We start from the raw sequence: 26,347 nt of genomic DNA, 5'->3' as shown, positions 1-26,347 counted from the left end.
GCAGTCCAGCTAATTTTCCCAGCAAAGAAAACCAAGAGCACTGCCAGCTGCTGACATTTATAACCACAGGAAAGCAGCACTTCATTTAGAAGGTGTAAAATATCTGTAAGCACTCATATCAACTCTTGCCAAGAGGGAGGAGGAAATACTTGAACAACTTCACATTCCCCTTCTTCCACATGGGAGACTGTTTGACTATCTAGTTATTTTAAAGAATCCCTACAGGATAAATCCACTTAGACAGCAGCATCAGGGAGGTATGTGGTTGAGACAGACAGAAAGATGGATCAGTGGCCTCTGGAGCATAAAATCCACCAGGAAAAAACATTGCTTGACAGACTCCTGAGCAATCAGTGGCTGGAACTGGTTAATAAAAGCACAATTAAAAGGAAAGGGCGAGGACACTGCGACAGGAACAGTGCCACTTCAGCTGATGCACAGCTGCCTTTGGGTCAGAAATTGTGAAGCCTGTCAGGGAACAGGGACGGAGCCAAAGAGCTCCAGCTGTTATCCACCTTATGCTTCCAGAGGAGACAAATAACTGCAAACAGGGACTAGTGGAAACCTTTAGTGGTACATCAGTAATGCAACTGAAATAAAAAATCAGCCTGCTCTTATTTGAGGTCCATACTCCATCAGAGTGGCAGCTCTGCAAATCCCACTGAATGCACAGAGGAAATGCTAGTAAATACTCCCCAGTGGGTTTCAGATGTACTTTTTAGGAAGCTATCTACTTCCCTTATGTTGTTTCCCATTCTAATTTCAGCTGGGTTTCTCAAAAGGGAAGCTTTCTCCCTTGTGTTCAAGGATTATAGTGTTTGTTTGCAGTTGCTATAGCACACAGCTTTAAGGTGGGACGACCTGCATTTTGCTCAGCTGTTTGGTGGCACAGGCTCAAAATGGCAACTGAGCAAAGCCCTTCCTGCCAGACTCCCCCCGATCACCTCTAGGCATTTGCAGAGAGCTGCAGGCACGTGAGGAAGGCAGTTACCACTGAAAAACAGCAGCTTTGACGGTATTAGAGAGAAAATCCTCAAGAGAGAACCTGTTTTTGTTTTTGTATAAAACGCTTAAGAGTGACTGCACAGACAAAGCATACTGCTTCTTTCAGTTTTCATATGGGAAGTAATGCCAGAAAAAGTGTAGCAGAAATCTAATTGTTGGAAGCGTTGCAGTTGCTTAGCAAAAGAAAGCGGGGTTTTTGTTGTTCCTGTTTTGGCTTTTTTTTTTTAATCTTGTGAGAACAGAGCAGTCTCTTGACTTGCAAGGAACAGGCCTCTCTGTCAGGAAAAGGGGACTGCAATCCCGTGAGGCAGCACTGCCTGAGACCCAGTCCGGATGGAGCAGGGCAAGCTCAGCAAACATCCGGCCTGCCCTTCCTACCAAGCAGTTGGGCTGCGCAGGGCTGTATTCAGCCCACCTCGTGTCCCACCGTAGAGGGCACCCGGCTTTGCGGCGATGCTCCCCCAAAACGGGGAGCCAACCAGCCCACCAGCCCGGCTCAGCGCTAGGTGCTTCTGACGTCGTGAGATCCATAGGCACCAAAGCTATGGACTCTCTGACAGTACTGTGGGGGATTAAAGCACAGGCCAAGGAGCTCTCCCTGCTTTAGCTCATGCTGCTAGGGGCGTACTCTCCCGTTTCAACCACTAGAGATAAGGAATCCCCAAACCTGAAAGGAGAGCAATATGGAATCAGGAAGGGAGAACAAACTTGGCAAAGAGCCTTTATGCAGATGCTTACACCTTAGGAGCAATGTGTCACTTCTATAAAATCATCTCATGTAAAGATACTGTTCAATTATATAGGCTTTCCCCTTGTATTCAAGTCCTGATGGCAATATCCCAATTTCTTTTATATCCCTATATAAATCATGCGCAGAAATTGTCTGTACAGCTCGTTGTATGAGAGAGAGACCTAACCACACAATAGCCTTCAGCTGGAGCTGGAACACAATAAATAATAATGATTGAGCAACGTTAAGCCTTTTATAATTAAATTCAAAGAACAAACATCCGCTCTTATGTTTTTTATTATTCCTCCATTATTCCTAGTCAATTTATACTACAGCAAAACAGTAACTCTGTCAGAAAGCAGCAAAGCACTAAACGCCTTAAATATGGTGCATGCAAAGCATGTTGCTTTGCAATCTGCTTTAAATTGGAAATAGATAGTGAATCCATAACAGTTAGACAAACTGACCAAATCTGAAAGCTGACAGAATCATCAGATATATATTTGTCCTTGGGAATCAACAGTTTGCCTCTCGATTTTTTCTGGCCAAAGTAGCTTCATATTTGCTATCCTGGGAACATAATCCACATGAAGCATAATGTCATCCCTTTGGAATAAAAAAGGGATTGCTTCAGATTCCAGCAGATGTTACTGCTTTTTAAACCTGAGGGAATTTTATAAACTTTTTTTTTCTCTAAAAGACCACGAAGATATAAAAATTCAGGAAGGCTTTAGTCTTATTTCATAACTTAAATCCACAATGTGGTTTGTTCAACTATGTGAAGGAATTAGCCTCAATAAAAGAAGAAGAAGGCTGCCAAACTCTTATGAATTTCTAGATATGCTCTCATAAAAGCTTTGACTGAAGTTAATTTCTGTACTGTGTGAGAAGAACATCATTCTGTGTTCTTTCGGGCCGTATGAAATGTTTTGAGACAACACAGACTTCTATTTATTTGACCCTAGCTGCCCCGCCAGCTGAGAGATGCCGGTGGGAACTGAAGCCTTGCAGGAATTCCTGTCACCTTTTAATGCTGCTCATTCCTGGAACACTGTGTGGATCATGCTCTTTCCCATCAGTCTGCGCATTTTGTACTTCTGCGCAAAAGGGATGCAATCTGGCCACAGCTGCCCAGCACATTCTGCTGTAAAACTGTAACAGAAGATGTGCAAGAAGAGAAAAAAAGGCAATCAGTGGCTTTTTCACTGCTGGTTCTCAAGGGGCAGGAAGTCCTTCAAGAAGGACTAATACCAGCTGATACCAGTCAGGATCAGGTTACCGGTGGGACCAAAGATCTGCATTTTAACAGCCGGCAACTGCTACTGCTCACTATTTTAAGTGCATCCCAATGTATCTTGGGATCTAATTGAAAACATCTTTAAGACTGTATGATATTGTACTGTAAATTTATGTAAATCACATAGATTACTATATGTGAAGTTTATAGGATTTTGCACTACCCAAATCAAGCTGCTGCAGTTCCTTGTGTTCTGTATATAGCAGTTTCTTATGTTTTCTGGGATTAACCAGCCCAGTGAGAGTGGTTAAAGAAGTGATAGTTAGAATTGCTCCAGTGAATGGAGTGTCCCTACCATGGGTGACGCTAGGATCACTAATGGGCGCGCTGGTCTCCAAACAGGCCCAGGCTCCTGGCAGCTTATGCAGAGAGAGACCCCACTTAAATTGGCATAACTGAGTTCCGGTTACACCACTCCCTACCTCTGCATCAGCTCTAAGGAAAAGTGACGATTGCATAGGAAGCAGCTGTGCCCATCCCAGGGTCTAAATTCTAGAAGTGCTCAATGCACTGTGTTTCATAAACAATGCTTTTTCCCTCAGATTAAAGACAGGAAGCAGTTAGATCCACATGCCATTTATCCCAAGTTCGTTATCTAAAATATATCTATGAAAGCCTGCGAGTGTGTCTGATCTACACTGCAAGATAGGGATCTGCATGTATCGAGGGCTCAGATATCTCCATAGCGCGTCATGGTGCTTTCTGCACTAATTAAAAGGTCAGACACAGGTTACGAAGCGGAGAACAGAGAGAACTTAGGAACCTAAGTGATGCCAGCAAAAGAACATTCAGCAATGGGTAACCAAGAGCTAAAGCCCACATGGACAGCAAATGTTCATAATGTAACAGATACTCCCAAGTGTTTGCCATTGCTCACTGCCTATTCTGATAAAATTCCAGTTTTGCAGTGTCCTGCTACAGAAAAAGTGGAAGTGTACGCTGTGTCTGCAAGGAAAACTACGCAGGACCCAACTGTGAAAGGTAAGAAACTAAAAGGAGGACTTAACCGGTGAACAGTACTAAAGTTCAGAAGCGTTCAAGGGAGCTTTCCCATACTGAGGAAAAATCTTGTACAGGTTATGTACATTCATTAGGTTGAATCTTGACTGTTTAAGGATCTCACTCAATTCCTACAAAAGAGCAGCAAAATTGCTGTAGAGACAGAACTGAGCAAGATGGACATTTACATCTGATGTATTTCGATCCAGTTCTCGCACTTCTTGTACCTTCATGTAGTTATCTTCTTAAAATGAGTACAATTTTCAGTGAAATACAAAATACAAATTGGAAACAGCTGCTGAAGTGAAAAATCACCAGCACACAGATGCCTCTTGCAATTTCCCACTCTAAAAACATAACAGGGTCTGACCAATTAGATGTTTCAGAAGCCAGAGAGAAAAAAAATGAATTATGTGCTCAAATTCTTAATGATCAGATACAACCTCACAGATGTACCTCACAGACACAATTCAATCAAGTCAACAAAGCAACTGTGGGTCAGTTTTGCTTTTCAATTCACTCTGATGCCCATAAGCAATTTCCACCAAAAAAAAGTTCTAAATTACAAAGTACACAAATAAACGCAGCTACATAGTAGAAATTTAGCTTACTATCCTCTCTTTTAAAGGGACTTACTCTCTGTGAATGCACATGAAGGACATTTCACTGGGTGCCAGAGGCCTGATGCTAATTCAGAATTTCTCCTTGGGCAGTGAGTAAGTTCAAAGAGCCCTAACACAGACTGAGGGATGCAGAAGGGCTCAGTCTACTGGCGTCCTCAGCACCCATTTTAGTATTCCTTCAAGACCGTAAAGCACACAGTCTGTGAAAGAACTGTTTGCTTCATTAATGGGCAAGCCTTGAATTTAGCTGACAACATAACTACCAGAGAAGGGGAGAGTCACCCTCACGATGCAAAAGAGAAACCAGTGTGAAAAAAACGTGAGAAGAAAACAGAAAGAATGAAGGCTTTTGCCCTCAAAAATGGCTCAAAACATCAGCATTTTAGCTCTGTGTTATCAATACGGTGCAATACTGAAAGTCCTACACAGCATGCACAAAAACAGGGGAAAAAAAAGGGGGCTTATTTCCAATCCTTTGTTTGTATTTTCATTCTTGTTTACAAGAAATGTCAAATTCATGTCAAATTCTGTGTATGTACACAGAAGAAAATGCAGACAATTAAAAGGTCAGTGAAGCTCCTTAATGGTTATGAAAATGCCATCCTTGGCTACGAGCAAATCAAATCCTACAAAGTGAGTAGCAGATTATAACAGCAGAGGAGAACAATACAGCTTTGTTTCCTAACAGTCACTAACCAGCCTTACACAGTGTGTCTGTCTCAAAAAGGTAAAGCTCAGCAGATGGGTTAGAAAAAGCTACAGAATTAAATCCGCTTGTCTGGGTCAGTAGGTTAAGTCCTTGACTGACAGGTTAAGTGGTGAGCGATAACAAATGAGACTGTCCTCCTGGTGGGCTCCTGGTCTTACTCCCATCTACAGCAGAAATGATGCGAGTGGTTTCAAGGACTCGTGAGGAACGCGCTGCTGCCCCCTCCCCGCTTACCCAGGCCGCTGCTGGCGCCGCTGATGCGCTGAGGGCAGAAATGCCCGGCCTCCTCCTCCGCAGTGCCCAGTGCTGGCAAGGAGGGACGTTGCCCCCATCCATCTCGCAACCCCACGGCGCCTTGGGTCTGCAGATGGCATCATGGCCATGTCCTGCTTAAACTCATTTGCCTGTAGGCAACCTAGCAAAGGGAGAGGAAGGCCACAGGTAGGCCTTGGAGCCCTCCTTGCCCCCACACTGTCCCCCAGCCCCTCTCCACCAGCTCTTTGAGGCTGCCAGTGGCAGGCAGTGCACTACGGGACCCCACCACGGGCAGGCCCAGAAGGCTCCACAACCCCTGGCAATCGTGTAGGAAGTTTCCTTGGGCTGCTCTGGAGAGTTGGCACAAACCTATCTGCTTTCTTTTAAGTCTGCCAGCAAAGAAAGTTGTAAAATCATGGAGGCCTTTCCTAGGAACTGGCTCCCAACCGAAAACACAAAATCGTTTTGTCCCTTGGCTCCAACAAGGAGGCATTAGGGTGGTGCCAGATGAAATCCAGGTTTTATTAATGGCCAAAAGATAACTGAACAAATGGCACTTTAGCCTCCAAAATGAGCACAGGAAAAGAGCTCTCTTCAGCATTGGTGGTAAAGGGGAAGTAGATTTCTTACTCACCAGTAATTACAGGAAGCAAACACGGCTGTGAAATGAAACAAAGATATCTTAGCAGCTTTATTATTTCCACAATACTGAAAAATAGCGTGGGAGAGGAAATATTCTCTGTTAGCAACAAAGAGCCATTTATTGATATAAGGATGGAAAAGCCATTACCGGAGGCTCTGCTTTATTGGACCACAAAGCGCAGAGATGGAGGGGTTTATTTCCATCCATCTGTCTTCGCTCCTCTCGCTCAGCATCTGCTCTCAAAGAGGCGAAGAACAGTCCTAACCCATGAGATGTACTAAGTGGTAAAGGAAAAAGGGAAGGGAAGATGACACTTTTATTTTCAGCTGTAAAGGTTTCTATTTGTTTTAGACAGCTGCTTCAGATGATGAGATATGGCTAATGAAAGTGACTCAGATGATCGTATGGAACAGCACTTATTTCCAGGCCCAGATAAATATCTGTGAGGATGTGAGCACTGTCCACTACACCTCTAGCAAGCAAACAGAAAGGCAGCTTTCGGAAAAAGAAAAAAAGAAAAAATGTTCTTATGAGAGAGTGTATACTGTGGGCATGACGAGAATAATAACCAGTCATTGGTGCGCAGTGGTTGAAAGCAAGGTCTAATTAGAGGTAGGCAGAACACAGTTATCACCTCAACATTGTTCAGTGGCCTCTGTGACATGAATTGGTGGCCACAAGAGATGGACAATCATTGGGAAAAAATCTTAAAAGGATGAGACATTTTGAAAGCTGAAAATAAATCAAATGCTTAGACAGATCTTTTTAAATCATGGAGTTCTCTTTTTCTTTTGCCAGACTCCATAAACTACTGAAATTTTGAAAATTAGAAAAATATGACTATCTCATATAGGCTCTGAAGTATTATAGAATTATAGTAAGCCTTTGGAGCATTTGCATTAGTCTCTGCTCTAACCCCCATGTAAATGGGGAGTGACTCCACCAAAGTCAGTTAAATCACACTCTTTATGCTCACTGCTGTACTCACATCTTCAAAGGATGCAGAAAACTCTAGATCAAACTTTTATTCTTTACATCTGGGTCACTCAAATGATAAGATCTGCACCAGAGATTCAGACAGTGATGCAAAGAGACAAGTAAAGTTTTTGTCATTGGCAAAGGCAATAACTGAGGCAGCCAAGTGGTTTATATTAAGATGCTTACAATTTTATATGTGCTTTTACTGTGGGGTTCAGGCCTGGAACATGAACAAAGCAAAGCTGAGGAAATTACTTTCTTTATTAAAAAAAAAAAAAGAAAAAAACCTTCAGCAAACGTAGAAAGAGATCAAGATGGGAAGTTCTTATCAGGTCTTCTACATTTTTATCATTCAGACATATCAGAACCTGGATTTGACTATGTTCATATTTCAGGAGACACCAGACTCCCCAGCTCAAGTCGCCAGCCAGAAACTCAGGAAAATTAAACAAAAGAGCCTGAGAGCTCAGCCCCGCTGCCACAGACGGCAGCGCAGGGAGCATCTCCCGCCAGCTCGGTCCCCTCTGCTCGCGCTCCCGCGAGCTGCCCAGGCCGGCTCTGTGCCAGCCCCGCTCCCACTCCGGCCAAGTCCCTCCTGGCTATCAGCCAGGGTAAAGTCCGCGCAGTGTAAGCAAGGCCTCCCGCAACGGAGTGCCTAGCCTTTCTTTCCAAAGGCTGTTGTTCCAAGTCTCTTTGCTCTTGTCTTAGTGTAGGGTCACTGTCTGCCCAGGAGCATCAGATACAGCTGGTTTGTCTAGACTTTCAAAAATCACTGCACTTCAGCATTTCTTCCAGCAAATTTTCAACAGAAACACTTCCCAGAAGTGATAAAACATGAAAAGCAAACTGGGCTCATTTCAGGCCTTTCATGTGGTGCTTGTTTCTCCTACCAGAAACCAGAAGAAATCCTTCCCTTCTGGCCTTGTGGCTGCTCTTAGTCTTTTGGCCTCAGCCATCAGGCTATCATAGATCATATCTGAAAAATGGTGATGTAAAAGAGAGGTTGTTTCAGTCTCTGTTTTGTTTTGCAAAAAATGGAAACTATCTCATGTCTCATCACAGAAATATTTACACAGATCCCTTTTGGTCAGAACTTTGTTATGTGCATTATAATGAAAATGGAGCCTGCACTTCCGCTCAGTTTCCACATCATGAAATGCAGTTTCTTTCTCACATTTCCTATATAACACAATATAGCTGGTGAGATCCAAAGCTGATAGAGACCAAAATAAACACTGAAATTGCCAAGCCCATTCTGTCATGCAGTTTAAAACAATGGGCAACAAATCATTTCATCACTAAAGATATAAATTTAAAAAACATTGATGTGATTGAGATACCAGGAGTGTTCAAGAAGGAGAAATAAATAACTATACAGAACAAGACTAGTCCACAAACAGCCTCTACAGGATTACAGTTCCTCATTTGTCTTCTCTCCCTTAGGAGTTGCAGACAGCCATCAATTCACGATGACGTACATAAGGGCAGAGAAATAATGGTACCGCAGATGGGAATGTCGTGTGAGTCACCGGGGCCTGCTTTGCTTTTCCCTCCAGGTGCGCCCCGGGCTACTATGGAAACCCCTTGCTAATTGGAAGCACTTGTAAGAAATGCGACTGCAGCGGCAACTCGGACCCCAACCTGATTTTTGAAGACTGCGATGAGGTGACCGGCCAGTGCCGCAGCTGCCTGCGCAACACCACGGGCTTCAAGTGCGAACGATGCGCGCCGGGCTACTACGGAGATGCCAGAGTCGCTAAAAACTGCACGGGTACTGCCTGTATTTTTGGTATAGCGCATCACAGCACATGCACTACCCAGGAGAGATGCTAAGATGGGCCATCAGGAGGACTCCTGCAGCACTAGGAATTGCAGCACTCCCATGGCTCCCTACCACCTCCCTGGCAGGATCATTTAGATGCCCAAATGGCTGAATCTTTTCCTGGCACTTTCTCCCTTTTTCTGTTGCCTGTGAGGAAGTCTTGGACTCCAAACCCCAACATCTCAATTAGACACCTAGGCAGGATGAATGTAGACATTGCCGTGTCCTGTATCTTGTTTTAAGTGATTGCTGCCTACGGACAGTAATCCCAAATGCCAGCACACCATGTCTAGGGACACAGACAAGCTGAAAAGGCAAAAACTGCAGGGACTGGTATGCCCAAAACTCAGCCCTTGCCTGGTTTGGGGCCCCAACACAGGCCTACATCACACGGGAGATCTGCACCCAACAGTTCAACTCAGCCACAGCAGTGGTGCCATGGCCATGTACAATAGCAGAACTTCAAACAGCAGTTTGGCCAGAAGTCTGAGTATCATAGAACGTTTTAAGTGTCTAAGAGAATTACACAAAACTCACATTTGGAAGGCATTTCCAAATGCAGGGTATCTAAACTTAAGTCACACTTTAATTACCTCCAAATAGTAGAGTATATTGCCCTGCTTGATGATGGGGTTGAACTAGATGATCTCCAGAGGTCCCTTCCTGGCCATTCATTCTGTGACAGTTTTGGTTTATGCCCCTAAGGCATTGCAGGAATTAGAGGCAGAAAGATTATTTAAACGGAAACTTGCCTGCACCCAGCAGAATATCCATGATAGCCAAAAAACACCCTTGGCATTTTGGAACAACTGGAAACTCCAATTTAGGAAAAGATTGATTCTGAAATAAGACAAATATCTTCTTTAAAATATAAAAATGCAAAAAAAAATACTGTGAGAAACAGAAGGTTTGTGTATATGACTTATGTAAAGCACCTCATAGGGTATAGACAACGAAACAAAAAAAAAGAGTGAAACGAGCTCTAGCTTTCAGACTCTTTTCAATAAGGGGCCTTAACCATGTGTCCTGTAACTCCACTTCAAAGATTTTTACAAATGTCCCTCAGAAATACAGGTAAATTTAGAAGATGTCACCATCACTGAAAGTCTGAAATGCCCACTGAAAGTATGGTACATTCTGAACAATTACATGAAAAATCACCAGGACCGCTTTTAGAATGAATTTACTATAAACTTTTTTTTTTTTTTAAGCACTAAGCTAATCCGATTTTCAATCTTTTTCCTGTAATCTTGAGAATTGGTTTTGGCATAGTCTGGATTCTATGATGTAGGTAACGGCACATCTTTGCTTCCAATCAACTGCTTTCAACTCCCAGGAGCTGGGAGACACGCAGGTCATGCAGATTGCAGAGAGGTCAAAATACTTTTTATCCAGTGAAAGTCATAATTAAATTCTGTTTCCACACTAATACAAAAACTGAGTAATTACACTGGCACTGGTTCAGTTACATAAAATTATTCCAATGTTAGTGCGTCATGGTTACTTTGAAGCTACATTACACGTTTTTCCTGAAAATTCCTTGATTCTGCAATGTAAATATAGGGGTAATTCATAGAAAAGAATGAATGAGCTACAACAACATGCAGTGAACAATTTTGTTGCTTGAGATTCTGATGAAACAATGAATCACAAGAGCAAAATGAAGTCCTGATAAATCTCTGCTGTTCTTCTCTGCTGCCTGAGTTTTTCTTTTTCTATCAAAGTGTTCCTGGAATATTTTAATCTTTAAATACTATATCTTAAAAGGCCAATTAAAACTTTAAAGAGATTCTTCAGAATAAAAAATATACTTTATAAAAAGCCACTCATGCTGGCAATAAAAATGTAGCTTATTCAAGTCAAAACAATGTAAAATCTCATTTATTTTTCACTGTAAGTGGCAGGAAATATTTACTTTTTGATATGCTGAAGCTGATTATGGAATTGGAGTCCACTATCAATACTTGAAAAGTTGGAAAGCTTACTTAGTGGCAGCCTGATGTGGCATTAAGTAATTCCACAGGCCTGTGCAGAGCTATATAACTAAAAACTAACTCCCGTTGTACTGCCTTCCTCAGCCATTTAGCCTAACCATCACTCTCCCTAGAGAGCAATGTGCAATGACCCAACTGGGCAGCTCTGCTCCCTGTTTCTGCTTTTTGCCAGCTGGGAAGCCTTGAAGAACCACAGCGTCGTGGAATGGCTGAGGTTGTTAGGGGTCTCTGGAGATCATCTAGTCCAACCAGGGGATCACCTACAGCATGTTGCCCAGGATTGTGTCCAAATGTTTTCTGAATATCTTTCCCAATCTCTGCTCATGAGAGCTGCTCCAGTCCCTTCATCATCTTAAGAGTCCTCTGCTGGACTCACTCCAGTAGCTCCGTGTCTCTCTTGCATGGAAGAGCCCAGCTCTGAACTCAGTGCTCCCAATTTCCCAAGTGCGGCCTCACCAGGGCTGAGTAGAGGGGCAGGATCACCTCCCTCGACCTGCTGGCGGTGCTTTTCCAAACGCAGCCCAGGATCCCATTGGCCTCCATGGCCACAAGGGCACCTGGCTGGCTCATGGCCGACTTGTCCACCAAGACATCCAGGACTTTTTGTGCAGAGCTGCTTTCCAGCAGGTCAACCCTCAGCCTGTCCTGGTGTGTGGGGTTATTCCTGCCTAGATGCAGGACTCTGCAGAAGCTCCTGTTTTGGTGTTAGCACCTAGGTGCAATCCTACACACGATCATTTTGTAAGTGTTGGTGGGGAAAGGTTGGTGTACAAAATGTACACATTTGGAAGATTACTGTTTTTTAAAAATCCTTTTTTTTTTTCCCTGCAGAATGTAACTGTGGAGGAAGAATGTGCGACAGCCAAACGGGAGAATGCCTAGCAGATAGTCCTGGAGTTTCTACTGGCACAGACTGCCCAACCATCAGTAAGAATATTACCAAGAGAACCCCAAAAATGAACATCACTCTTGCATTTAGATACCCCAAATATGGCCTTAGGAGTTTAGTTCTCACATGGGCTCAGCATTTGAAACTTGATCCTGCAGGACACATATATGTGAACATGTGCAATGCCTCGTTGACTGTGTGTTCAAACTGTGTTTGCTTGCCTGGACAAGTACATTAACACATTCCACTCTGTAATAAGGACTGAATGCTCAGGTACCAACCGTGGAGCACTGGGTACACAACAGCACTCTCTAGACCTTGAGACGCAGTGCCTGCAAAAGTAGTCTGGCCCTAAGAGCTGCCAGCCACAACATTATCTGGGCTATCCTTCATATCAGTTCTGCTCTTCTGCTCGTATGCACACCCCAATAGAGATTGTCACTGCTGCCAATCTGCCATACACAAATCAATCCACTCTACAGTATCCAAGCCAATCCAAGCTTTTCCACTGTCTCCCCTAAATTAACTATAGCAAGCCTAGGGATTTTCCAATAGCCCTGTGGTGTAGCTATGTATAAACATGGAATTTTTTTAATGCTATTATAATTATGCCTGCATACCATGCAGCATGGGTTTCTAAACCGCTTCCCAAGAAACAACCATGGCAGGGAGGAAGGGTCATATACCCAGGAGCACAGACAGAAGGAAAACTTTTGGGAGCTGCTGCAACAGGGAATACAGGCTATGCAACAGTAAGCAAATGTTTTTGTAGGAATCTGTGCTTTGTGTTCATCTAAGACTCTTTGTATTTAGTAGTGGCACAAATGTCACTAAAAGTTTGATGGTATTACCATCATTCAGTAGGTACAGGGATATAGTTCTTTGGGAGCATAATCTAAACATGTTATGACTGTGCTTTTAAAAGTTGGCTCCCAAGCTGAATAGCGAGCCAAGAGCCTGGCTGCTGTACATCCTGACTTCTCATACCACCAAATTATTCATACACAGTCTCGGGTTGTAACAAAATTAACTTGTTTTTTGACCCCAGTCTGCTGTTTTGGGGGCCACAAACATACAGAGTCTTAGGGAATAGCCAGGAAATTACTCATATCTCTCTCTCTATCGATTATGAAGCTGCCTTGACAGGCTCTCAGACTAGTCCCATCTGGTGCTTTTCAGCTGGAAGCATCAAGTCTGTGGGACTGGGCAAGCGGCGGATGAAAGTGAAAGAAAAATGGGGATCCATCAGGATCCCTCAGTAACAAAGAGGGAACCCCATGGGGCAATAGCAGTATAGAGTAAATTTAAAAGAGGAAATATTTGCTGTTTAGCTGACATGAATACTAAAAGAAAAATGTCACTCTTTTATCCTCCTATCAGGCTGCGATAAATGTATTTGGGACTTGACTGATGACATCCGATTAGCAATGCTGGCTATTGATGAAAGCAAATCAACTGTACTGAGCATTTCTACAGGAGCTGCAGCTCTAAAACACCTGAACGACCTCAACGTCACTACCACTCATCTCCAGGTACAGACACTGGTGAAGTTTTTTTTTTGCATGTAATTTTAATCTGCAAACTGCCACTCCACTCACATATATTTCAGTTCCTGCCCAGTATTACTGAATTCTTATGCCACTCACATTGTGTTCATTAGAGAAAGAATTTGATCTCTCTTGCAGTGGTTTTGTTTTGTTTTTCTGCCCCACACAGGCTGCAATGTCCAAAAAGAAGAATCATTCGGTACTTTGGACCATCCAGGTCGATGATGTCACTGCCGAAATGAATGATCTCCTGACAGATACGTCAATGATCGATGAGCAGGTTTGTGCACGGGCTCTTGGCAGAGTACTAAGCATTTCAGGGTTGTCATATTTGCCTTACGGCGTGAGAGGGTCGCCACTCACTTGTGTGAGTGCCCCAAAAGCCCGTGAAATTTCGGCAGTTTGCCACAAGCCTTCCCTCAGGGTCTGCATTCCTACCTTGCTCCCTACACCACACGAACGTTTGATCGGAGATATTTCAAATTCTCACTTCTAATTAAGTAACCAAGATTAAAGTAATTCAGGCTGACTTTGGGAATGCTTGCACTTTTGGGAATGGATCCACTTTACATGTATGCTCTCATAAAACTTAAATTAACCCCGATTAGATACTTCAAAATATGTTACAAAATTGCCAGTTTAAATGTTTTTTTCAGGTACCTACTGTGTTGGAAGCCTGATGAGGACTAAAAATTATGTTTAAAAGCAATTATAAATGTTACATCCCACATTTAAATGCTATACTATAAAACTAAAGTTATCTGCTCTCAGTGCACATAACACTTTCACTGCGCCCTAGAAGAATATCGTAAGGAAACATACTAAGAGAAGAAATAAGGTTCAGAATTGCTGCTCCTTTATTTTAAACAGATATTATTAAACAATTTTTTGTTGCTGACATGTATTATGTGTATTAGTGAGATACATCAAGCTATACCAGTATCAGTTAGAGATACCTACAGTTTCACTAGTCCTACTCTGGTAGGACTAGAGTGTATTTCATGTTTACTGCAAAATGCCAGACCTCATATTCACTTACTAATTTCTTCACAACACAAATTAAAACTATACCCAGACTAAAATCTCAAATACAGGAGCAAAGAGGGAAAAAAAAAATAGAAGAGAAGAAAGGACTATAGAGAGAGGCGGAAGAGAAAAAATATGAATTTTGCTGGGTTTAATCAGCACTTACTTAATGGAACAGCACTGCAGAATTGCACAGACTATAACTGGCTTCAAAAGAGAGCTTTAATTAAATCAGCTCCCCTCCAACCTGCACTTGTGAAAATCTGGCAGTGCTTAAATGGCCTCTGGGCCCCACTACATTCTTTGTAGGTAGGATGGTAAAGCCATTAGGTTTTCTAGAAATAGTCAATGAATTTGAGTAATAAAGTTTCTGTCATCTTCAGTATTATGATGTGAATTTTTTAGCTTATTGCATGGTTTGACCTTCCCTAAACCAATAAATTCAGCATTTCCCATGGTCTTCTCTCCCTAGTTATTTATAAAGCTTATTCCTCAGGAATATCTATCTGGCCTTGTAAAGGCCAGAAAATAAACCCCACAGATGATTACCGTGGGGGGAAGACCACAGTAATAACTTTGAACATTGCCCCTTTTTGCTCTTTTCAAGGTACTTCCATGGCAGCTGGTGGTGGAGCTTTGAATGGAGTTTGCAGGTTGATGCTGTGTCCTCCACTGAGAGCATTTCGAGAGCACTTGGCCATGCCCAGTGGCTCACTGGAGATTCTGATTTAAGCAACAGAAACAAAATGAATGCACGAATTGTAGGCAATTCTTTCTGGCAAATAAGAATAATAATTGTGATCTGTAAATCCCTAAATCTGCTTGGGATGGGCTTAGAGTAAAACAGCATTTGGCTTCATCCTGAAAATTGGTCTGCAGTTTGGGGGAGCTGAGCATCTTCCTTGGCCTGGCTGGACCAGGGGAGCTGTGGGGCACCAGGATAGCGGATTTGGAGCAATCCCGCTGGTTTCAAGCGCCACCTGGTGCTTCTGCACTTGCAAAGCCGGCCAAGGCGGGAGATTTCTGGGTCATTACGGCAGCCGCCAGAGCAGCCGCAGTCTGCAGCTAAAACACCACTCAGCGCTACAGGGCTGAAGGATGCAACGCGATTTCCCAACCAAGCGCAGCACGAAGCGAGCGCTGAGTGAGCCCTACGCGAGCAATCAAACATCTCCAGGATTATTCAGAGCACCCCAAAATGCAAAGCTAATTTTCTAGAGGGAATTTTCCCTGCTGCAGCTCAGACAGGGGCTTTGAAGCAAGCCCCTTGCCACCGGCAAGCACGCAACATAGGCACATACAGTGCGGGAAACACTGGCAGCACAGCAGGCATCTTTTTTCTCTCTCCTAAGAAATATAGGTGGAAACTAAATCTAAGAACTGCTGGTGCCAGCATAGGCATAGGAAACTATGACATGGTAAATGTTCATGTCCTTACAGCTTCAACTGATGCCTCCCCATACAGCCCGCTTGGGGATCACATAATGTTGTGTCCCAAGGAGGGAACTCAGGAGCCCAGCATCAGATGCAGCATAGGATAGCAGTGCTCAAGAGAGCTCTTTTGAGCATTTTGGCTCCTCAAGCTTTTCCTGAATCCTAAGAAGTTACAAGGCTGAGGACCTCACTGATCTAAAAATGGTTGTGAGCTTCACGCCTTATCCCCCAGTCTGGAGGCGTGCTGAGGAACCCGGCAAAACGGGCCAGCCCTGCTGAACACCTTCGGGCTCAGCAGATGGGAGCTTTACAGCTGTACATTAATTTATGGCAATCTGATTGCAGCAAACGAGGGATAAATATGGGACAGATTTTAATCTCTCACTCTGCAATTCTGAAAATACTGACAACGCGGCCCTTCTCTTCCAACACCTTTGTAAATACCATTCTATATGATAAACAGGCTTTCGCATGCTCATCAGCAGAAAACAAAATGTCTGTTTGCACTGCTCATCCCCACACGTGCATATGGATCTGAAAATAAATCTAATCGCTACCTCACATGGTTTATTCACAGGGCAATAAGGCATCCAGCAAAGGCCTGCGGGTGCAGAAGGAAACCACAGCGACCAACAACCGTGCCACTCAGCTGGTGCAAGAGCTCGGCAGTATGAGGGATAACATCCAAGGTAAATAGATTTCTTTATGGTTCAGCTCAATGTCAAGCAAATATTAATGAAACCGCCCGCACAGAAATGACACAGAGCCTGGGCTTGCTCACAAAGCAACTCATACGTTAGTGCTTTACAGACTGCAAGGCCACGATGAAAAGCTGTCTCCCTTGAAAGATAACTGACACCACAGGCTGGCATGGGATGACAAGGGCTGCTCTTCCTTTTTTTCTCTCTTCAAAAGTGAAAAATAATAATAGATATATTTACACTTAATGCCTCAAGCTAATTCAGCTCATAGCCTTTGATTATTTGAATAGCTGCTCAAGGAATTCTCATTCACTTGTGTGAAAAAAAATACACAGTTGTTGTCAAATTGGGGCTGGACGCAGCCACAAACATGAGCCTAGGAAGGGACACGGGACTGCTCGCTGTCATCCTCGTCCGTGGATTGGTGCAAGTGCCCTTTTCCCATCCTGCTGATAATTAATGGAGGCCACATAAATGAACTAGATGTAAAGAAGAGATTTACCTCTTTGAACCCATCACAGTCCCTTATCTCTGATTAGCTCCATAGATTCCACTGGTGAATTTTACTTTAACCCCATTTTTTATCTTTTAGCAAATTGTTGTTGTATAGGATTGTGCTGATTCACATAACTTCACAGAACTACAGAATGGTTAAGGTTGGAAGGGACCTCTAGAGATCATCTAGTCCAACCCCCCTGCTCCAGCAGGGACACCAAGAGCACATGGCACAGGGTGGCATCCAGGCAGGTTTTGAAGATCTGCAGAGATCCACATGCTTCTAAAAAGAGGAGGATACCAAGTAGTAAATAATTCAGTGAACATACTACTTCCCCATCACCACTGGTTGCAGCTTTCTCCACAAACAGCTTTTTGCCTCATCTGACCAGAATTTCTATTTGAGTTTAGGTCTAGTCACATCAGAGAGCACTAGAGATGAGTTGTTTTTCCCTCATCTCTTTTTTTTTCTTCTTTTTTTTTTTTTTTTTTTTTTTTTTTTAGCACAGAAGTATTGTAAACACCGTGGCTACCTCAGGAGGCCATAAATGGATATAGTCTTGCTGTTTCACAGTGGGAAAGGCAAATTGAAGATCTCCCCAAGTTAATAAAAAAATGAAATCAAAGGCTCCTTCACAGTAAATAGCTGTGACAACCTGTCACCTATTGCCTCAGTGTGCATACTTTTCACACCATCCCAGATGAAGAATTTTTATTTTGATTTTATTTTGATTGAGAGCCTGAGAGACAGTATTGCAGAATTGATGACACAGCATTATCACACTGCTATATAAAAATAATTAACCTAATTAAACTTTTTTCAGACTCTTATTCAGTACCCATAGAAATTAATAAAATCCCCAAGGGAATGCACTCAGAAACTTCCCTGTTCACCATCCCCCTGCATCACTCTGTTCTGCCATAGAGCCGTCTGATAACACCCGGCCCTTGACAGAGCCAACAGTAAAGGCTGTACATGGCACTAGAATAGAAAGATTCACTGGCAGTTGAGACTAAACAACTCTCTTTAAATTAATAAAAATCCTTGATTGACTAGAAGACCTTTAAAATCCATTTAGTTTTGCTATACGAACGAGTGTAGATGATGTATTAGATCACACTCTTCCTTCTCAGGGCCAGTCACTGCTGAAGGCCTTCATCTCTCTTGCTTTCTTCAGTGTGGATTTTGCAGCTTTATGTCATTTGCCTTAAAGGTCTTCAGTCAGTCATGAAGCGTGAGGAGGTGCTGGGGGTCTGTGACATTCAGAATTAGCGGAGTTTTCACCTTTTACATGCTTGCCTGCTCTCCCAGGGATCTCGCCACAACATTCCTATATCATCAGTAGACGAGGTGACAGCGATCCTGTCTGGTATTAAAAGGTTGAAAGTGCCTTTTTCCGCATGAGACTGGAGCCGTTCTGACTTAGAGCAATTACAGCAAGCTCTGTGGCAACTTATATTACTGATCATTATCTCCATACATACTTCAGCCTTTCCTTCAATGACAACAAACACCGGCAAAGTTGTGCACATCCTGTCACACGGTGGGAGCAAAGGCACAAAACGTTACACCTTCACCACCTCCTTACGGCCGCGATGCTGGACCACGTTTGATGTTCTGCCTGTCCATTACATTCTGGTTCTACAGTTGCTGAGTGTAGCAGTGCTGAGTGTCAGCACGAGCCTCGTTCATGTCACCAACAGTCCCTGGCTTGACCTGTGTGGATAGCGCTTTTGTACTATTAATTCTGGGAAGAGAGGAAGGAACTACAGAAGGCAGAAACATGTCTTCCTTGGGGCCCAAGTTGCACAAGTCAGGCTGAGTTGTCATAGAAAAGCAACATCCATGATTGATTGTGAATAAAAAGCGTGCTGGTTCATCCAGAGAACGGTTAAAGAAGAGGGTGAAAATGAACTCCACCATGGTCAAAATTACTCCCCTGCCATTGCTGCTGTAGGCAATATGTTCTTCTACTCTCAAGGCAAGTCACTTCTACTTTCTCTACTGAAGGGAAAGCGCATGCGTGTGCACGTGCACACAAGTGCTCCAGGATGAGAAGGGTAAAGAAATCCATGAAACCACTGCTGGTGACCAGTTGTTGCTCAGTACAAGAAAAGCTTCACTAACAAGCTCAGAAGTCATCCCAAAACTGTGCAAAAAGTCTGCCAGACAGTTGCTTAACCTAACAGACCTTGCAGACAGCTGCGCATCTATTTCTCACAAATACCTTGCAGCAGCATAGCACCAGCTTTGCCAACTCTGGTTTATCCACAGAACAAGTGAACACAAGCCAAAGCTACTCACGTGATAGGAAATAAAAGATAAGGGGATTGGTATTCCAGACCAAGGAGTGAGAAGAGGATAAGCTTTGCAATGTCTATATTAGGAGTGCATAAACTCAGTCTGAGATACATAAATGCAAGGACTCAATAGACTGTTTTGAACCAAGGCTGAAATTTTAAAATAAGCCCCCACTCCAAACCAGCTAGGCAAGATCAGGCCAGAGGCCATATGATTCCTTTTTAGGGTCCCTCAAGCTTTTTCAGATGGACAAAGAGGTTACTTACCATCCTCACTGTTGTTATTTAATAAACATCACATTTTTGTAGTAGCAAATTTAGAAACTACAATCCTTGATCAGGGCCCCAGTCCACTACATGCCACACCACTCAAAGTAAAAAAGATGATCCTTGTCTGTAGGAACTGCCAAGCTAAATAAAGCACACAAACCATGCCCGTGCGATTTCATCCTCTTCTGATGATACTCCACATATGCCAGAAAAGTGTGGTTTATTTACAGCTTTAATGTTAAGACTGGATTAACCCTAATAACCACCTACTACAGAGTTATAAGATCATTAAAACTTTCTTTAGCTGTCAGCATGAACTGGATTCAAAAAAAGTAAAAGTACTCCCAAATAGTTACTTCACTGTAGCCACGTTGGATTGACCATCTGTTCCTTTTTCCCGCAGAAATCAGCAGCAAGATGAAATATTATGCAATTCAACAAGAGCTGAGTCCTGAAGAAATTGCCCGCAAGCTGAATGAGGCTGAGGAGATGCTGAACGAGATCAAGCAGCGCAAGCCTTTCACTAATCAGAGGCGACTTGCAGATGAGGAGGAAAATGCAGCAGAAGAAGGTGAGTTTTAAATCTCTTTTCCATATATTCCATACTTCATCCATATATCTTTGTGTGGTTGGCACAGGCTGGATGCATTTCTGAACTATGGGGAAGCTCAGCAAGTGCTCAGCAAGTACTAACTACTGTGCTGAGCTTCAACATTCACAGCTTAAAACATTACATTAGTAAGACAACGTTTATGAGATCTGTTTGTCTATTAGTTACTTGAGGTGGTGAAAGAGAATGAATAATTCCCACTTCTACTGATAAGAAAGAAAGAAAAGGAAGAAAGGAAGAAAGAAAGGAAGAAAGAAAGGAAGAAAGGAAGAAAGGAAGAAAGGAAGAAAGAAAGGAAGAAAGAAAGGAAGAAAGGAAGAAAGAAAGGAAGAAAGGAAGAAAGGAAGAAAGGAAGAAAGGAAGAAAGAAAGGAAGAAAGGAAGAAAGAAAGGAAGAAAGAAAGGAAGAAAGAAAGGAAGAAAGAAAGGAAGAAAGGAAGAAAGGAAGAAAGGAAGAAAGAAAGGAAGAAAGGAAGAAAGGAAGAAAGAAAGGAAAAAGGAAGAAAGGAAGAAAGGAAGAAAGGAAGAAAGGAAGAAAGGAAGAAAGGAAGAAAGGAAGAAAGGAAGAAAGGAAGAAAGAAAGAAAGAAAGAAAGAAAGAAAGAAAGAAAGAAAGAAAGAAAGAAAGAAAGAAAGGAAGGAAGAAAGAAAGGAAGAAAGAAAGGAAGGAAGGAAGAAAGAAAGGAAAGCAAGAAAGCAAGAAAGCAAGAAAGCAAGAAAGCAAGAAAGAAAGAAAGAAAGAAAGGAAGGAAGCAAGAAAGGAAAGGAAGAAAGGAAGAAAGGAAGAAAGGAAGAAAGGAAGAAAGGAAGAAAGGAAGAAAGGAAGAAAGGAAGGAAGGAAGGAAGAAAGGAAGGAAGGAAGGAAGGAAGGAAGGAAGGAAGGAAGGAAGGAAGGAAGGAAGGAAGGAAGGAAGGAAGGAAGGAAGGAAGGAAGGAAGGAAGGAAGAAAGGAAGGAAGGAAGGAAGGAAGGAAGGAAGGAAGGAAGGAAGGAAGGAAGGAAGGAAGGAAGGAAGGAAGGAAGGAAGGAAGGAAGAAAGAAAATAAATCTGGGAAAGAACAAGAAAGTGAAGAGTAAAGAAAACTATTATCTGCCAGCCTGAAAGTAATAATGGGCTCAGTTCCTGAGCCTGACTCACCACGAAGAGTCCCTTACTTAAACCACAATAATTCTGCTGATTTCAGGAAACTGTTAAGCATTAAGCAAACTTCAGGGCTATTGCTTGCTCCTTGCCTTTCCTAACTTCACTAGCTGAGCTTGGGGAAAAGAGGCCTGCAATAGCGTGGCGAAGGAGAGAGGTACAAACTACTGGGATGGGAAAGAGAGGTGGCCTGATTTTCACAGCCATTTGCTCAGGAAATATGAGTGAGAGCCCTAATCCAGCAAGGACTGGCTTCTCCAGAGTACATTGTTAGCTGTGACAATGAAAAAAAGAAATTAAAAGGCAAGGAAAGCCAAAACTGATCTCATTTAGAAAAAGCTACTTGCAATTTGAGAGAGGGGATTAAAGGGGTTAAAATGAGATGCCAACGTGAGACACAGCATTCCTACTCAAAAGAGGGAGGAAATTAAAATTTAGGTATATGAAGGTAGCAAACTCTCAAGTGGGCTGTTAACAAACGTGTTTTACTGATCCCCTGATAGAGAGCAACAGAAATTGCTGCATAGACAAGTTTTGTCAGAAATCCAGGTTTTGAATTAATTTGGTCTCTGACTTCCCTCCCAGTGCTGCAGCGAGCTGAAGAGTTTCATGAAAGGTACAACGACACCAGATCTCTGTTTTCTGACGTGCTGGAGCAGCTCAGTGAAAACGACATGAAGCTGTCAGACCTGGAGGAGGCGTTAAACCAGGCACTTGACTACATTATGCAAACTGAGGATATAAATAAGGAAAACAGAGCCAACCTTCAAAAGCGTGAGGTATTTTGCAGCACAAGCATTGTCTGTGAATCATCCATTTCTACGGGCAAAAAAAATATGAAACTGCAGTTCAAAGCTGTGGTTCTACAAATTGCTCTTATTTCTTGACGGAGTGGCACAGTAGGCCAAGGGAGAGAGAGATGAATCCATGAATCCTTAAATACAGATGGATGTATAACAACAAAATCCAAGCAGCTCAAAATTGCAAGTAGCAAGGCTGCTGTATATACATGGTGGAATCACTTCACATATCATGTGCTCATTTATAATATGGGAGGACTAAATGTTCACAAAAATTATATTCTATTAAAACCAATATTTATAAAGACCTGCACTGCATTCAAGATCTGGGCTATGGTGCCTCTTCCAAACTCTCTCTCTCCATTAGTTTAAGAAAAAATGTTTGCCCTTCGGTCATTAAGCTCAAATCCATTCTCTAGCTGCTTCACAACAGGCCTATCTTGAAACCAGGTTTCCTATTTGCTGGGTGAACAGCTAAGCTATACAGCTAGAGTAGATTTCCTTTAACCCTTTCTTAAATTGAACAGTTTCAGTGATCATGGAAGGGAGCTCAGAGGAGACCTGTCCCCTACAGCACATTTGCCTGAGGGAAGGATTAGATTGAAGTCTTGTCTGGCTGACGAAGAAATTGAACTTTAAGGTCTCTTATCCCGGAAAAGTACCTAATTCATCAATCATATAAAAAAATATATTTCTTCCTCTTTCCAGCAGTTCTGTGATTTTTACTCTTTTTTCTTCATTTTTATTTCAATAATGCAAAACCAGAATGTCTCACTCAAAAAAAATTTTTTTTTCATTTTCTTTCCAGCTGCTTGAAAATGAAGAGCTTTCGACGCCATTTCAAACTAACTGTTTCATTTCAATCATTCAAGGATTCAGTCATTTGGATTCTGGAGGGCAGAGGTCTAGGGAACAATCTTATGATCACTAGAACCTTCTTGCAAATTCATACTAACCACTCAGTTTCATAAAGGCTGAATTTTGAGCTCTTGGGGATTTACAGCACTAGAAACTCATGCTAATGTGGAGGATGTGGAGGTCTAGTAATTCAACACAGGACTTGGGCGTACTGTTCTTGTGAATTGTTCTGTAAGGAGCTCGGGGTCCTTATGTAGAGTCTGCTCCGGTTCCCCGTCGTTTCCTAACCAGAGCGCAGTGCTGCAGCTTGTCTCCTCATCGGGAAGTGAAGCCTCAAGTCTGCTCGTGTGGAGCCGTAACTGTTTGTAACCACTTGGGTTTTTAATTTCCATTATTCCCCACAAAGGAGGCAGATGCTGTACCAAAGGGAATGCTCCCATTAGGTTTACTATTGCCAAGCAAAAGACATCTTCACGCTGCAGATTTAAAAAACCTCCAGAACAAACCAGTCTCTGGGCCACCATGAAAAGTCCGCATTTAATTTGTCTCTATTGGCAGTGCACCGAATGCTTTATTCCAATAATTGCTCAATCTGTATTATAAAGGGAAATGAAGTCATATAAATAAGAAATGATTTCTTTCACAATGACAAGAAAATGCAGAGCCCCATTGCAATATGCAGCTATTAGAGACATCTGGGAAAAAATCTTGGGCTTCCAATTTGTCTAAAATGCATTTAGTTTATCACTTCATGTTTTGAATTAACTTTAATAAAATGACAAAAATGGTAACACTATTTTAGCAATTCACAGGCTTTTTTTTTTCTGTAGAAACAACATGAGAAAATAAAAGAGCAAGCAAATGAGGTGAACAGCATTCTGCAAAGTGCCATGGATATTTTGGCAGGACCACAAGAGATCAACTCTGAGTTAAGCGAGGTAATTAAGGTAGGTACCTCAGTGACTTGTCTAAATGATCTGTCAAAGTCATATACTAAACACAAGCCTCTCTCTTTTTATGCTGCTTCACTGAAATACTGATAAATATTCGCAAGTATAAGTCTTTCTGGCTGAAAAGCTTTGCAATTACTTTTTACTGCCTCAGAAAACTAATGTATTATAAAGACACATTACTGTAGGCATAGCCGAATGAAGGATTCTCAGTTATTTCATTAGAGGGAGCTGCCAAAAGGCCAAAAGATGTACTGGTAACAAATTGTATCCTTAATTTTGTTGTTTATGCCTGTAAATGAATGTAGGAGAAGATTAAAGAGCACAGATTTCCATGTTAGAACCAGTGATGGTTGGACTGGAAAACTTGAATATAAGCACAGTATACAAAACCTCTTCTGGGACTGTAGGAATCCAGTATTTTAAATCAGACAAGCTTTTATGGAAATCTTTAAAACATTAATCATTTCCTTGATTTTCTGAAACTTCTATTAAAAAAAGCAAATAAAACTGGAATTTTGATAACCAAAACTTTTGCCATTTTACCAATTTTTAAAATTTTGAGGTAGTTTAACAGATTAAAATTGTCTCGATACACTTATTTCAGCCATAGTTGGTTGTTCCTATTTTTATCATAAGAACAAATACCAAAAGCTATTTTCTATTTCTCTGAAGAAGTCATTTGAAAAAACAAAAAGAAGGTAACTGTCTTCAAGTCTAGTCATTCCTGTGTAATTGAGCTCTATGGTTTTTTTTCTCTTATGTTTTGTGCAAAACAAATTTCTGCAGTTTATTGATTGGGATTCCACAATGCACTGCAGGGAAAGCAGTAGTTTGGGAATATCATATTCCCAGCCTCGTCAGCAATGACTATCTTTACACATGACTCCTTCATCCATTTTCTTTTCCTCCATTTTATCCTTTTATCGGGTATATTGAGGCCACTGTTATAGTCCTTAGACTTATAGGGAAGGTTATATATCATAGGAGGGATGAATACAGGTCTATCTGGTTTTCCCCATACAAATTTTACATAAAGAAGAATTACAGCTACAGCAAAGGGATAATGCATTTCCTTGCCTATACATATATTGAAGTAGTACACAAGCCAACTCTTATAAATCAGATTAATCCAAGAAGCCACAGCATCAGGACTCTCTACAGAGGGAGATGGAAACAGAGCCAGGGCCAATTCTCCATGGCATAGTGCAGCTCAAAGCCGTACAGCTAAGCCCTCTGCATCTTCATATCTTTTTAACATCCCTGTGTAATTTGGGGAATTTTGGCTGGTTTTTGTCTTCCTGCACTTGTCTTGCCCAATTTGCATTTATAAGACAGGCTCTTCAACCCTTCCTCTTTTCCTATGCATTAAAAATAAAGCATAAAATAACACTATAGTAATGTAAAAGGTAAAATAAAAATAATAATTAAAATATAGTCTTGTTTCTTAGAATTTTCATCATCTTCTCTTCCTTCCATGTTTTGTTCAGAATGCATCAGGGTTCTTCGCAGAAATAGATGGAGCGAAAAAGGAACTGCAAGAAAAACTAGGCAATCTGTCTCTGTTTGATGATGATTTGGTTGAAAGGGCTATGCATCACGCCCACAACCTAAGAAGACTTGCAGATGAGCTGGACCGGTAAGAAATGAGCACAGAGACAGGCAGAAACATGGTGACAGTAGATATAATATTTGTAAACAGGTGTTAAACAAATCACTGCAAAGTGATGTATGGGATGAACTGTCATGGTCTAGAGGAAATAACTGAGCTTGAGTTAAGCAAAAATCTATGAATCTTTTCAAACAATAAACACACACACATCTTCTGTGATTTTTCTTTCTACTTTCTAATTTGACACATTCTCCTTTTCCCATAATCGAGAACAGAAAAGTTAGATTACTGAGAAGCAATACAATAATGACAAATGTAAATGGGGTTTGCAGGAACAGCTCATTCACATTAAAAATGCTCAGCAGTATGAGCCAAAAATGAGCCTTGTGATCATTTTTGTTCAAGAACTGTTTTACAGCTGGAGCAGTTCAGATACTCAGTGGATTACGACCCAGTAAAACTAGCCCGCTCTAATACCAAAAATCTTTTGTAAGCCCTCCTGTTTTGCTAGAAGATAATAAGTACATGAAATTTCCCCAATTTACTACAGAGTCACTTCTAGACAGGTTTGAAATATGACTTTATTTGCAACTGGGATTACACATGGAAAAATGACTGCCATAAATGATTTATTAAAGAAAAACATTCATCAAATTCTAAA

At 41.9% G+C, this 26,347-nt stretch overlaps 1 protein-coding gene across 1 annotated transcript in view; it reads left to right on the top strand.

Annotated features, from left to right (window-relative positions):
- LAMA4 (laminin subunit alpha 4) overlaps positions 1-26,347 on the top strand; it is a 96,928-nt gene that overhangs the window by 33,499 nt on the left and 37,082 nt on the right. The window contains exons 4-13 of the mRNA XM_088522497.1: positions 3,933-4,013; positions 8,796-9,010; positions 11,887-11,982; positions 13,325-13,476; positions 13,661-13,771; positions 16,529-16,640; positions 20,122-20,289; positions 22,052-22,245; positions 23,955-24,071; positions 25,565-25,713. Coding sequence (XP_088378623.1) covers positions 3,933-4,013; positions 8,796-9,010; positions 11,887-11,982; positions 13,325-13,476; positions 13,661-13,771; positions 16,529-16,640; positions 20,122-20,289; positions 22,052-22,245; positions 23,955-24,071; positions 25,565-25,713 — 1,395 coding nt within the window. The remainder of the gene's footprint in view (positions 1-3,932; positions 4,014-8,795; positions 9,011-11,886; positions 11,983-13,324; positions 13,477-13,660; positions 13,772-16,528; positions 16,641-20,121; positions 20,290-22,051; positions 22,246-23,954; positions 24,072-25,564; positions 25,714-26,347) is intronic.

Source organism: Tinamus guttatus, unplaced genomic scaffold (assembly GCF_059628265.1).
Source record: "Tinamus guttatus ecotype Peru unplaced genomic scaffold, ASM5962826v1 Tinamus_guttatus_pri_ptg000010l, whole genome shotgun sequence".
Lineage (NCBI taxonomy): Eukaryota > Metazoa > Chordata > Aves > Tinamiformes > Tinamidae > Tinamus > Tinamus guttatus.
This window is presented reverse-complemented; position numbering and strand designations above follow the sequence as displayed.